At 37.3% G+C, this 13,689-nt stretch overlaps 1 protein-coding gene across 9 annotated transcripts in view; it reads left to right on the forward strand.

Annotated features, from left to right (window-relative positions):
* Window positions 1-13,689, forward strand: part of RIC8B (RIC8 guanine nucleotide exchange factor B) — a 121,238-nt gene that overhangs the window by 62,072 nt on the left and 45,477 nt on the right. For all 9 annotated transcript variants that reach the window (XR_004483087.2, XR_007470107.1, XR_004483088.2 and 6 more), the window contains exons 5-6: window positions 7,891-8,119; window positions 8,867-8,962. Coding sequence is in view for 4 of the 9 variants with exons in the window: in XM_049694416.1 (XP_049550373.1) it covers window positions 7,891-8,119; window positions 8,867-8,962 (325 nt within the window). In the remaining 5 variants the exon portion in view is untranslated. The remainder of the gene's footprint in view (window positions 1-7,890; window positions 8,120-8,866; window positions 8,963-13,689) is intronic.

Raw genomic sequence — 13,689 nt, forward strand, 5'->3', positions numbered from 1 at the left:
GATATACCATGTTCTTGGATTGGAAGAATCAATATTGTGAAAATGCCTATACTACCCAAAGCAATCCAGAGATTCAATGCAATCCCTATCAAATTATAAATGGCATTTTTTACAGGACTAGAAAAAAAATCCTAAAATTTGTATGGAGACACAGTAGACCCCGAATAGCCAAAGCAGTCCTGAGGGGAAAAAAACGGAGCTGGAGGAATGAGACTCCCTGACTTTAGACTATACTACAAAGCTACAGTAATCAAGACAATATGGTACTGGCACAAAACCAGAAATATAGATCAATGGAACAGGATAGAAAGCCCAGAGATAAACCCACACACCCAGCGATAAACCCACACACCTGTAGTCAATTAATCTATGACAAAGGAGGCAAGGATATACAATGGAGAAAAGACAGTCTCTTCAATAAGTGGTGCTGGGAGAACTGGACAGCTACATGTAAAAGAATGAAATTAGAACATTCCTTAACACTATACACAAAAATAAACTCAGAATGGATTAGGGACCTAAATGTAAGACTGGACACTGTAAAACTCTCAGAGGAAAACAGAGGAAGAACACTCTTTGACATAAATCACAGCAAGATCTTCTTTGATCCACCTCCTAGAGTAATGGAAATAAAAACAAACAAATGGGACCTAATGAAACTTAAAAGCTTTTGCAAAGCAAAGGAAACCATAAGACGAAAAGACAACCCTCAGAATGGGAGGAAATACTTGCAGACAAATCAATGGACAAAGGATTAATCTCCAAAATATATAAACAGCTCATGCAGCTCAATATCAAAAAAACAACCCAATCCAAAAATAGGCAGAAGACCTAAATAGACATTTCTCCAGAGAAGACATACAGATGGCCAAGAAGCACATGAAAATCTGCTCAACGTCACTAATTATTAGAGAAATGCAAATCAAAACTGCAATGAGGTATCACCTCACACCGGTTAGAATGGGCATCATCAGACAATCTATAAACAACAAATGCTGGAGAGGGTGTGGAGGAAAGGGAACCCTCTTGCACCATTGGGGGGGAATGTAAATTGATACAGCCACTATGGAGCACAGTATGGAGGTTTCCTAAAAAACTGAAAATAGAATTACCATATGACCCAGCAATCCCACTACTGGGCATATACCCAGAGAAAACCATAATTCAAAAAGACACATTCACCCCAATGTTCTTTGCAGCACTGTTTACAATAGCCAGGTCATGGAAGCAGCCTAAATGCCCATCGACAGACAAATGGAGAAAGAAGATGTGGTACATATATACAATGGAATATTACTCAGCCATAAAAAGGAACGAAATTGGGTCATTTGTAGAGATGTGGATGGACCTAGAGACTGTCATACAGAGTGAAGTAAGTCAGAAGGAGAAAAACAAGTATCGTATATTAACGCATATATGTGGAACCTAGAAAAATGGTACTGATGAACAGGTTTGTAGGGCAGAAATAGAGACACAGGTGTAGAGAACAAATGTATGGATACCAAGGGGGGAAAGTGGGGGTGGTGGTGGTGTGATGAAATGGGAGATTGGGATTAACATATATACACTAATAATGTATAAAATGGATAACTAATAAGAACCTGCTGTATAAAAAAATAAATAAAATTGAAAAATGGAAAAAAAAAAGTACTTACCTCCCTGCTTTTTTTTGTTGTTCTTTGTTTAAACCAATTCATTTTATCTCACATATTTAAGGGGACAGTTTAGTACCTAATGACACCTCATTACAGTGCTAAGCATAATGTCTGTTTTTTCTAGGTTTATTGAGACATAATTGACATATAACATTGTATACATTTAAGGTGTACAGTGTGTTGATTTGATACACATATTGCAAAATGTAAAATGTAAAACAAGTAAGCGTGTCTTACACATGGCAGACTTCTAAAAAATGTTTGAAAATTGAACCATTTCATTTTGGTTTATATTTATTAACTGAGAACTTACTATGTGTTAGGCACTATGTTGAGCTCTAGAGGCAACGAAGGTGAATACAGTATAATCTTTGTTCTCCAGGGCTCACCAACTAGGGGGTAAAAGAGGCTGCTAAGTGAATAAGTGCACTTGTTTTGATGAGTGTTGTGTTAGACATAAACAAGTTTATATAGGTATACAGAAAAAGGAGAGTTCGGAGAGATTGGGGAGAGGGTTTTTTTCTTTTTGTTATTAAAACTCTTAGCTCTTTAACCTAATTCTCACTGTGAACAACAGTTATCTAGGTGAACAGATATTATCTGAACTATAGCTGAGTACCATGCTAGGTTCCTGAAGGATTCCACACCATAGTGCATAGTCTGGAGGAACATAGAGTATAAATGGGGAAACAAGACATGAATATTATGAAAAGTTAAATAACAATCAAGAAAAGAATAGAAGAGATGTCACAAGATAGTTTTTGCATAGTTTCCCAGTAAATTAATTATCCAAATAATAATTGCTAATAGAATTCAGATAACATGCTCACTATGGTCTAGCATGATGAGGAAAGTCTTCCTCACTCATACTGTACCTGTTCTCCATCCTCATCCAGACCTCTGGTCCCCTGGTGATTCCTTTTTCTCCTACCTGTAAGCCTCCTTAAGGTTTCCTTTCTTCCCTCTCTATTCTAAAGCATTGGTTCATCATTTGGTTCATCTCCCTCTACTCCCTAATTGTCCTGTCCTGCCAGTGTTCAAGCGCCTAACCCCAGATCTGTCAGACCACCTTCTTTCTCCAGTTCTAAACTCAAGCTGCTCTGTCCTGTAGGAAAGTTTTACCTAACCTGACAGACTGGTCCATCCTTTCCACTGCACGCAGAGTTGTTTTTCAAAAAGTAACTCTGCTTAGAATCCTCTTGTGGCTCCCCTCTGTCTTTATGATTAAGAGCAAACTTATTTTGTCACTATGCATTTATTAATGATCCGCAAATGCATCTGGGAAATGTGTTTTTCTGGCTTCTGCACCTACTCCTTTGCCAGCACAACTCTGGTTTAAGGTCATCAGTAACCCATTTGGCCATAACATGTATCTCATCATGGCAATCCCCTTTATAATCCCCCTTCCCCACTCTACACACTCATACACACACTTTTTTTGTCTTATGCCTACTAAGGCCCTGTCCTTTAGAGGCCTTGTCCTTTGCTTTAGACTTAGGAACCTGTTTTCATTTCCCCACAGATACCATATTCTCTCATTCTTCCAGATATTTGCTGTTCCCTCCTATAGTATAGTATGTCTCCTGTTGAAAAGCTCCTTAATAGCTGCCATTTACTATGTACCAGGCAGAGTGCTTTGCATGCCTTTTTTCATTTAATCCTCACATCAACCTGATGGGATAAATTTATTTCCCTTTACTTTAGAATTAAGGACACCAAGGCCTAGAATAGGTCATGTAATTTGCCCAAGGCACACATTTCTAGGAGGCAACTTAGAATTCAACCCATTGCTCTACAAATTATGTTCTGCTGTCTTCTCTTAGGAAAAGGAGCATATTTTATTTATTTTTGTATACTTAGCATCTAGTACAAGGCATAGTAAATATTTGTTGAGAATAAAGTGAGACTTGAGCTAATCTTAAAGAATGAGACCATTCTAAACAGGAGAAAACATGGACAAATACAGAAATGAGACTATGTCTACAGCATACTTAGAGAACAATGACCAGGTCCCTATGGGTTAACACTTTGCCACCTGGATTTGCTGTTCCAGTCTTCTTTTGCCCTTTGCAGTAAACCTCCTCTAGGTATCGACTATCTGATTCTTCTACTATTCTCTCTTGAATCTAGTCTACTCAGGTTTTAGTCCCACTACACCAGAATGGCTATTATTAAGGTCACTTCTGTGTTTCTAAATCCAGTCACTTGATCTGTCCACATCATTTGACCACATGTGATCACTCCATTCTTACTGATATACTTTCTTCCAGGATACCATCCTATCTTGGTTTCCCTCCTACCTCACTAGTTGTAATTTCTTCCTCTCCCACTCAGCCTCTGGATGGTAGAGTGCCCCAGGCCTATCTCTCATAATCTGTCAATCCACACTCACTCCTTTACTGATCTAATCCAGTCTTGGTCTTTAAATACCATCTACATGCTAATGACTCCTCAGTTTATATCTCTAGTCCAGATCTCCCTCCCTGATCTCCCTGACTCTTACAGTTAACTTCCTGTTAACATCTCCATTTGGAAGTATAACAGACATTCCAAACTTAACATATCCAAGATTACACTCTTACTCTTCCCCTAAAATGTTGCTTCTCCTGCAGTGTTTCCCATTTCAATTTATGGCAACTCTAGCTTTCCACTTGCTAAGGCTAGAACCGTGGATTCTCACACCCCACAACTAGCCTATCAGGAAATCTTCAAAATGTATCCAGATCTGACCACTGTTACCACCGTGTTCATTCACCTGAGTTATTATAATAACACCCGAACTGGTTGGCCTTCCTCACCTTTGACATCCTACTAGTTGTTCTCAACACAGTAGCCAGAGTGATCCTTTTAACATAAGGATAGAGTATATTACTATGCCAAGCCCTGTAGTGGTTCCCCATTTCATTCAGGATAAAAACTAAAGTAATAATAGCCTGTAAAACCAATCTGGCCCCCTGTTACCCAGCTGAGCTCCTGTCCCACTCCTCGCCCTGTGTGTGGTGGTTCAGCCACACCAACTTCATTGCAGTTCTTCATACATGCCACTACTCCTGCCCTGGGGCCTTTGCTCCTGCCCTTCTTCCTGGAACGCCCTTTCCGTATGTAGTCACAGGGCTCACTCCCTAACTTCCTTTAAGTCTTTGCTTAAATGACACCATCTCAGTGAGGTTGTTCAGACTACCCTATTCAAAATTACAACTCACATGTCCTGTTTACCTCCTGAATTTTACCCTCAGACCATTTATCACCTTCTACCTTCTATTCAATTAACTTCTTTTGTTTGTTTACTTTTTTTTTTTTTTTTTTTTTTTGGCGGTGCGCCCGGGCCTCTCACTGTTGTGGCCTCTCCTGTTGCGGGACGCGCAGGCTCAGCGGCCATGGCTCACGGGCCCAGCCGCTCTGTGGCATGTGGGATCTTCCCGGACCCGGGGCACGAACCCGTGTCCTCTGCATCGGCAGGCGGACTCTCAACCACTGCGCTGTCAGGGAAGCCCTGTTTGTTTACTTTTAATTGACTGTTCTCTACATGCTAGAAAATAAGCTCCAGAAGGGCAGGGATTTATTTCTATTTTCTTCGTAATACCTGCCTAAAAAATTCCTGGCATAAGTAATCAATAAATAATTACTGAACTGAGTTAGACTAAAGTAAACTTAGGTATTTACGTGTGAAAATCTTTTGGAGATCTTGAGGTTCATTTAAGTAGATTTTCCAGCCATGAAAAACGATATGTGAGCCCCAAATGTAAAGAAGATACATTTGACCAGGAAAGTTTGCCAACAGCTGTAGGTCTGCTTGTACTGTTATCATGCTCCTTAGTGTCATCTGGTATTAAATTGTTTAGCCCCTCGATTGATACAGGCCTGGATTTTAGGTTGCCTTCCTTCTCCCACAGCTATCAAGGCTTTAATCAGAGCATTAAGGAGCTCTAAATAGGCCCTGCTTTTGAATCTGCATATCAGGAGGGGGCTGGGAGTATGAGTGGGAGGATGTCATGTCCCAGTGATTAATGATCTCGAGGAAGCTGAAAAGGGGAGAGTAATATACACAGTACTTCTACCCCCTGGAGTAGGAATGCAAACACCATTGTGCAGATCTGTGCATAGTCACTGACTTCCTGGTAGCTGGAGAATTTCATACACTCTTCTACCACAAATAAAACTGTCAGAGAAGTGACAGCTCAAAAAGCTGGCTTTCCTTACTTAAAAAGAATAGCTCAAACACAGTGAGCCAGAAAATTAATTTTGTAGTTGTTTGGGAACCCAGTTGTTTAATAAGAAAGGAGAAAATGGGAACTTTTCTTGAAAAGCCTAAAACCTCCAAATATTTGTTGAATCAAACTCTACATTTGGTTTCTTAAATTTACGAAATTCCTGGAAACTGCTTATTTTAAATGAATTTAAAGGGAAGCATTCCTTTGTAATGAAATGCATTGCCTTAAACTTTTCAGTGTGGTCTCTATGGTAGATTCAGAGAATCATACTACTGGTGGACTCCAGCCTATTGCTCTATGTGTTGAAAAAAACCTAACATTTCAAAGTGGCTTTTACAGTTTTAGAAAGTAATTCTAAGGTGGAGTTCTATTTTTTTTTCTTTTAACCCCAGTGAATCTATGATATTTAATAAGTTTCCAAATGCTTAAGTCAGAAGTGCAATATATTTATCTATAGATAAGGAACTACAGATGTTTGCAAAAATTTTTAAAGGAAAGTTTGAGGGAAAAGCATCGTATTTCAGCCAATTGCAATTATTTACAAATAATCAAAATTAGAAACATTGTTGAATAGTAGTAGTAGTAATAGCAGCAGCAGCAGCAGTAGTAGATTCTTAGTGGGGACAACCAAATAACTTGTATTTTACCAGGAACCTTTCATTTATAGGACTTGTTAAATTATTTTTGTTCTTGGTTCTGATTTTTTGGTGCCCTTTACATTACCAGTTATTGTTCTCCATTGTCTACTTTTTCAACTTTGAGTTCTTATGAATTTTTTTTCCCGTAATATAAAAAGAAAAAAAAGAAATATTCATTCTTGGGGAAATGCAGCCACACTTCAGGGTAAAGGAGAGAAAATATTTTGTATTTTATTTCTGTTTTGTTGTTGTTTATTTTGTTTTATATTTGAGGGTGTCACTATAATCTAAATTAAAAGGAACTACTATGGGCTAAATTAAGACAGCATCAGTTAGATTAAGCCCTGAATTTGGTTTCCAAGTGGTTAGACTTTTAAATTGTATTTGCAAGAGTTTATTTTTAGTCAGGATGCAGTTATTTTTAGATCTGCTTCTCTGTCACTAGGAAATGTAATGCCTGTCTCTCCATTGTTGTTTATCAGGAAGTTCTGAGGCACAGACTTTTAAGATCCAGTTAGCACAGAACACCACCTCTCCTTTTAAAAGAAAAAATATGAAATAATGCATGAAGGAAAATATATGAATTGAGAGCATGTCTAATTTTTAAATTGTTAGTGTCAAACACTAACAATTTTAATTTTAATCTCTTATACACTGAGCAATGAATGGAACAAGATTTTTAGGGAAAAAAAATACAAGGTTTGGGTTCCCCCTACTGGTGTGCATCCCAGGCTCATTATTTCATTAATACATAGAAAGGCCTAGGGGGATAGAGATTTGAAGTAGCTATGTTGGCCTCTTTTAAAGAAATCTGGGACGACAGGAGAAAAAGCACCATTTACCATTTTCTGCAAATGTCTTATGAAATAAGGGATGATCTAAAAATTGTATTTCTGTATCTAGAAAGGACAAAATTTAATCCTACAATATTTGGTTTTTAATGTTGTTGCCTCTGTGATAAGCTGCTTATATACAGTGTTCCTCAAATGCTTTATGTTGTAATCTAAGGAATAATAAGACATCAGTGAATCCACAAAAGGATTTAAAATCCCAAGGAAAAACTGCAAATCTAGTATTGTATCATAATAAAATTAAAGAGCTAGTGTTAAAGCTCACTAATTCCTATTTTAGCATTTCAGAAAGTGACATGACATCATATGATTGTGTGTCCATTTAACATCTGTTCTTTCTAATTTGTCATGTGCGTATTTGAAACAGTTCTCTTTATTTTCTGTTAGTCAGTAAATGCCAAATAATATTAAAGGCTCATTTTGAAAAAGAAGAATTTTAATTGACTCCTAAAAGTCACTTCTGAACTTATTATGTTTGTGTTTTAAAGGACTAGTCAGTCAAATTAAAATATTGTCTTTTTAAATTGCTTTTCAGCAATGCAGTCAACCTTTTAAGCAATGTTCCAGTCTCTTGTTTGGATGTTCTCATTTGTCCATTAACCCATGAAGAAACAGCCCCAGAAGCAACGACGCTAGATGAACTGCCCAGTGATAAAACAGCTGAGAAAGAAACAGTTTTGAAAAATAATACCATGGTATACAATGGTATGAATATGGAGGCCATTCATGTTTTACTTAGTTTTATGGAGAAGAGAATAGACAAGGTAAGACTGATAAAATTGAGAAGATGCTTCTAAAGAATGTAATTGTACACACATACAGGCATCACAGGATGTGATTTTTGAATCTAAGCTCTTTTTTTATAGCTGACATCTTGAACAATTATTTATACTCCAGAAAGCATTTTACTGTAGTAAATGATAAATTGCTGAAACCAAGTGAATTTATTTGTTTAAAGCTGAAAATTGTGTTGATGCGACACCAAAATTGTGACTAGAGCCTGAAAACAAAGGAAAAAGTAATTACTTTTCTATGTAGGTATTTTGTAAGTTCTAGAAGTAAAAATATCTCCCCCCCAAAACTTGATAACTACTTTCCATAACACCTAAAAGACATCTTTAAAAGAAATTTGTCAACTTTCCATTTGTTGTAAGCTGCTTATTTTCTCTTTTCTGTCACTTGCTTTGTCGAGTATCTGTATTAAAAGGCAGCAAGTTAGGATGGGTTGGTCATCAAAACCTTCGCCTTGTTTAAGCCCATTTGCTGAGCCAGTGAGGACCCTAAAAAATGTAGAAAAATCCAGGAAGGATAAAAATGGGCGTTAGTAAACATGAAGATAACTAATGAAATGGAAATATTTTTAGGAAAATAATTTTTAAAATAGTTTGTACAGCTTTGGTAACATAAAGGTGTCTCCCTCTCAAAAAAAGAGTATTAATATACTCAGTTATATGAAGAAAAGTAAACTGTTAGAAACTAAACTAATGCAGCATGTATGGTTTTCTTTGTAGGGAAGCAGCTATAGAGAGGGTCTAACTCCAGTTCTCAGCTTATTAACAGAATGTTCCCGAGCCCATCGAAACATCAGAAAATTTCTCAAAGATCAGGTAACTGTTTAATGCATATTAACATCTCAAAGTTAATCTTATATGTGTTTTTTTAACATAAAATTAATGAGTCAAATTCTATCACAGTCATTTTCTTTCAGAATGTCAGAAACTCAAAAAAGTTAGTGTTAAATCTTTGAAATCTTCCTAATCCAGAAATAAGTGACCCGGTCTATTTTTTTTAGTCATTCATTCATTTACTCAACAAATATTTATTGAGATCTGTGTGCTGTATTCTAAGCATTGAAATACAAATGAAGTCTTTGCTTTGTGGAGTTTCCCTTATTGTAGGAGGACAAAAAGTAAATAAATATATGATACAATGGCAAGTAGTGATAACTGTTCGGAAGAAAGATACAGGGGAAGGGAAAACTTAAGGGAATAAGGAAGAACCTCTCTGAGGAAATGACATTTGAGCAGAAACTTGGATAAGTAAGGAAAGGATCTTTGAGAATATCTGGAAGAGGATATTCTCTGAGAATAGTTCTGAGAATATTCTGGAAGAGGAATGTACCAGACAGAACGAATTCAAAGTCCCTGGATGAGAGGATGCTTTGGTATGCTTAAGGAAAAGCAAGAAGGCTGGAGAACATTGTGCGAGGGGGAGAGTGGTAGATGAAGTAAAAGAGGTAAGCAAGAACCAAATAATGTAAGGTTGTACAGGAATTTTGATTTTCTTCTAAGTGAGAAGGGAAAGCATTGGACTGTTCTGAGAAGGGACGTGATGTGACCTCATTTATATTGAAAGATATTCTGGCTACTATATATAAGATAGACTAAAGGAGTGTGAGTAGATGTGAGGAGACCAGCCCAAAAGAGAGCTGATGATGAAGGTTCGGAGTAAGATGGTAGTAGTTGGAGTTCATGGTAAGAAGTCATCTTTCTACCTCTGCATCTACTGTCTGTCTGCATCTATCTGTACCCCCATGTCCTATGTCTCCCCGCTCTATCACAAGGGATGAATTGTCCCTGCTTCCTTCTGTGGCCAGCCTCTGCACTCATATCCTGGATACCTTTCCCTCTCACCTCAAGAACTTTGCTCCTGCATTTACTCCCTCTCTTTCTTCTTATATTAATCTTTTTTTTTTTAATGTACTGGATCATTTTTGTCTGCACCCAAACACATCTTCCATCTTAAAAGCAGAAAAACCTTCCCTTAATCCCACTTCTCAAGCTGCCTCTCCATTTCTCTTCTCTTCTTTATGCAGTGTTCCTCAGGAGAGTTTTCTGTGCTCACCCACTCTCTTCCTTTTACTCATTTTGATTCTCTTCTGAACCCACTGTAATTAGGTTTTCATGCTTTTCACTCTACTACAAAGGTGTTTGTCAAACATCATCAACCCGATATTGCCAAATCTAATAGTTCTCAAATCTTTTTTTTATTCCCCGGTAACATTTTGATGTAATTAAGTATTCTCTCCTACTTGAAGTACCTTCTTCACTTGGTGTCTAGGACACAACAGGGAACTTCTTCTTTGCAGTGTTTGAGCTCCCCAAGGCAATATTATCTTTGTCTCCATTTCTACTCTCTTGTTGGTCTCATTCAACAGCCATGGTTTTGAAAGTCATCTATTCACTGATGACTCGCAAATTTCTGTCTCTACCCTTGACCTGTCCCCTAAGCTCCAGACTTATATAACATACTGCCTACTCATCTCCTCCCCTTGGATGTGTAGTAGGTATCTTAAGTTAACGTATCCCAAACTAATCTCTTGATTTCCCATCCCTCCCCACCCTGTCTTCTCCTTCTTTCCTCATTCACTACATGGTACCATCATTCACCCCATTGTTCACTTATTGCCGTATAGAATTTCTCTTAATAAATTAACTAGGTTCATTTTCCCCCATATGTTTATGGTCAAGATTTAATAAGCACTTTACTGTGTGTAGAGCACATTAATAGATATTGCTGATAAGGAGAAATTAGAAAGTAGGGACTCTTATCTTTGAAGAATTTATAGTCTATTGGAAGACTAGCTACCATCAAAGCATGAATAATCATTTAAGCAAAATAAATTAGTTAATTGATGAGTTAAGGTCATTTCCAAGTTTGATTATTTTAAGACATTCTATCATGACTAGGAGGACTTGGTGGAGAATAATAAATGAAAATACTTTGTGTTCTATATTTTAGCTTTTTCACAGAGGAGATCCACGTTCAACTAAACTGTTTAGATTTTGCCATCTCTAACCAGGATAGCCCCCCTAAAATCTGTTTGTTAAACAGATTATTTATATGAAGGTCTTGGACTATACATTATGTAGATACAAAAGATTGTGAGACCCACTCCTTATCCTCAAAGAAATACTACAGTACAGATAAAGAAGGAGACATGACAAGTAAAAGATAACTAAAGAAAGATACAAGGCACGATACAGAAATCCACTTTCTTTCTGAGGAAGATGCACTATAGACTATGAGGATCAAGAAGGGCAGAACTTAAAGTAACAGATGATTAACTTTGATAATAGTGTAAATGGAACCATGGCTAATTAATTATTGTGCCCCATAGTTAATTCCTGATTAAATCCAAGTCGTGCATACCCAAAGTAAATTGGTCTTGAGTATTCAGTATTTGGGCAGGTAGAAAGAGAACAGATGGTAGAAATTACTGATTCAGATTGGATTCATCTGGAGAGGCTAATAGAAGAGATGAAGATGCTATGGATTTGAAAGAGGAACTGGACAAGATTTCTCAAAGAAAAGAAAAAATTTAATGGAGGGTAGTATTTGGGGGGAAATAGAAATGCTCCATACATATGCAGTTAGGGCGTGATATGTAACAATGAAGACTATAAAATTTCACTTCAAAAACTTGTTAAGGAACCCAAAACATAGCTAAGAAAATTTTTGTGTGATAACCTTTATTAATAGATACTATACTCTGGAACTGTAGGTACATACCACATGAAATCATTTGTTACATGTCTCATTCCTCTAGAAATGGGAGATAATCACAAAGAGCATTTTGCTCTATCCTACCAGAGATATTGAAACATGGATTCTATAAACACTTTGGGTAGATTACTCAGTTTTCTGAGATTTAGTTTCCGGGTTTTTTTCACAGCTGTATCTCCAGGGCCTCCAGTACCTCCTGATACATGGTAGGTACTCCGTATAGAAAGAGATAAGGAAGGAAGGAAGTCAGCTGAATGGATTAAATAAAAAATAATATACACATAAAGAGTCTGGTATAGTAAATTATAATTTGACTTTGTGTCTATCTTCATTTCCTAGCATAGTGCCTAGCTTATAGAAGGCACTTTTAAAAAGTTACTTGAATTAATTCATTCTTCCTTCAATCATCAAATATTTGTCGAAACCTGTAATATGCCGGCCACTGAGAGCAGTACACAAAAGAGAAAGAAATCCCTGCCCCCATGGAACTGACTTGTGGAAGAAGGCAGACAATAAAGAAAGAAATATATACTGTGTTAGGTGGTGATAAGTGCTGTGAGGAAGATTAAAGCAGAGGTAGGGGGATTAAAAAAAGAGAATGCTGAAGGTTAATTATATAGGGTGGTCAGGGAATGTCTTCCTATAAATAACATTTGAACAGAGACCTGAAGAAAGTAAGGGAATGAGCCAAGCCAGTTTCCAGAAAAAGAGTTTCTGGGCAGAGGGAACAGCAAATGCAAAGACCATGAGGTAGGAAAGTGCTCGGTGAGTATAAAGAGTTCCATGGAGGTTTGTGAGACTATAGCAGTGTAAGCAAGGAATATAATAGAAATTAAGTCAGAAAAGAAGCAGGAAGCCACATTATGTGAAACTTAAGGAATTTGGAAGGACCTCATCTTTTACTATGAGTGAGATGAGAAGCCATGGGAACTGGAGGACTTTGTGAAGAGGAGTGACATGATCTGACTTTCAAAGGATCATCCTAGCTGCTATGTAATAGATCATAGAAGGACCAGGATGGAAGCAGGGATGACTTAGGAGACTGTGGTAATAGTTCAGATGAGAAATATTGGTAGCTTGAATTTGGTAATACTAGAGGAGATAGTGAGAAGTTGTTGGGTTATGGATATAATTCAAAGGTAGAGCCAGAATAATTTGCTGATGGATTGGATGTGGGATGTGAAAGAGAGGAATCAAGGCTGTTTCCAAGGTGTTTGCAGGAAACAGTTGGAAGAACAGACTTGCTATTTAATGAGATGGAAAACTGTAGAAGGAACAGCTTTGTTGGGAGCTTCAATATTCTGCTTAGGACATGCTAAATTTGAGAAGCCTATAAAAGTCTGGAGGTCATGGAAGAAATCAAGATAGACATATACTTTAGGGAGTTATCAGTAAATAGAGACCATACAAAGCCGTAAAACTGGATGAGATCACCAATAGAGAGTGAAAATAGTAAAGAAATGTTGCCCAAGAACTTAACCCTTGAATATTCCAGCACTTAAACACAAAAGGATAAAAGAGAACTGGCACAGAGGCTAAGATGAAGCAACCAGTGTGGAGAACCAAAAGAGGAGGGGTCTGGGTGGATGCATGGATGGGTGAGTGAGTGAGCAAACAAACAGATAAACCAAGCAAGTTATGTAATTCCTCTGAGGATCAGTCTATAAAATAGGGGTGATAGTGATGTTACTACCTCGTTTGCAAGGTTCCTGTGAGGGTTGATTATAGAGAATGTATGCATATCATCTATTACAGCAACTAGCACATAAGAAGTACTCAATAATTAATAACCATTTTATTATAAAATAAAACAACTAGAAAACATATG

Source organism: Orcinus orca, chromosome 11 (genome assembly GCF_937001465.1).
Source record: "Orcinus orca chromosome 11, mOrcOrc1.1, whole genome shotgun sequence".
Taxonomy (NCBI): Eukaryota; Metazoa; Chordata; class Mammalia; order Artiodactyla; family Delphinidae; genus Orcinus; species Orcinus orca.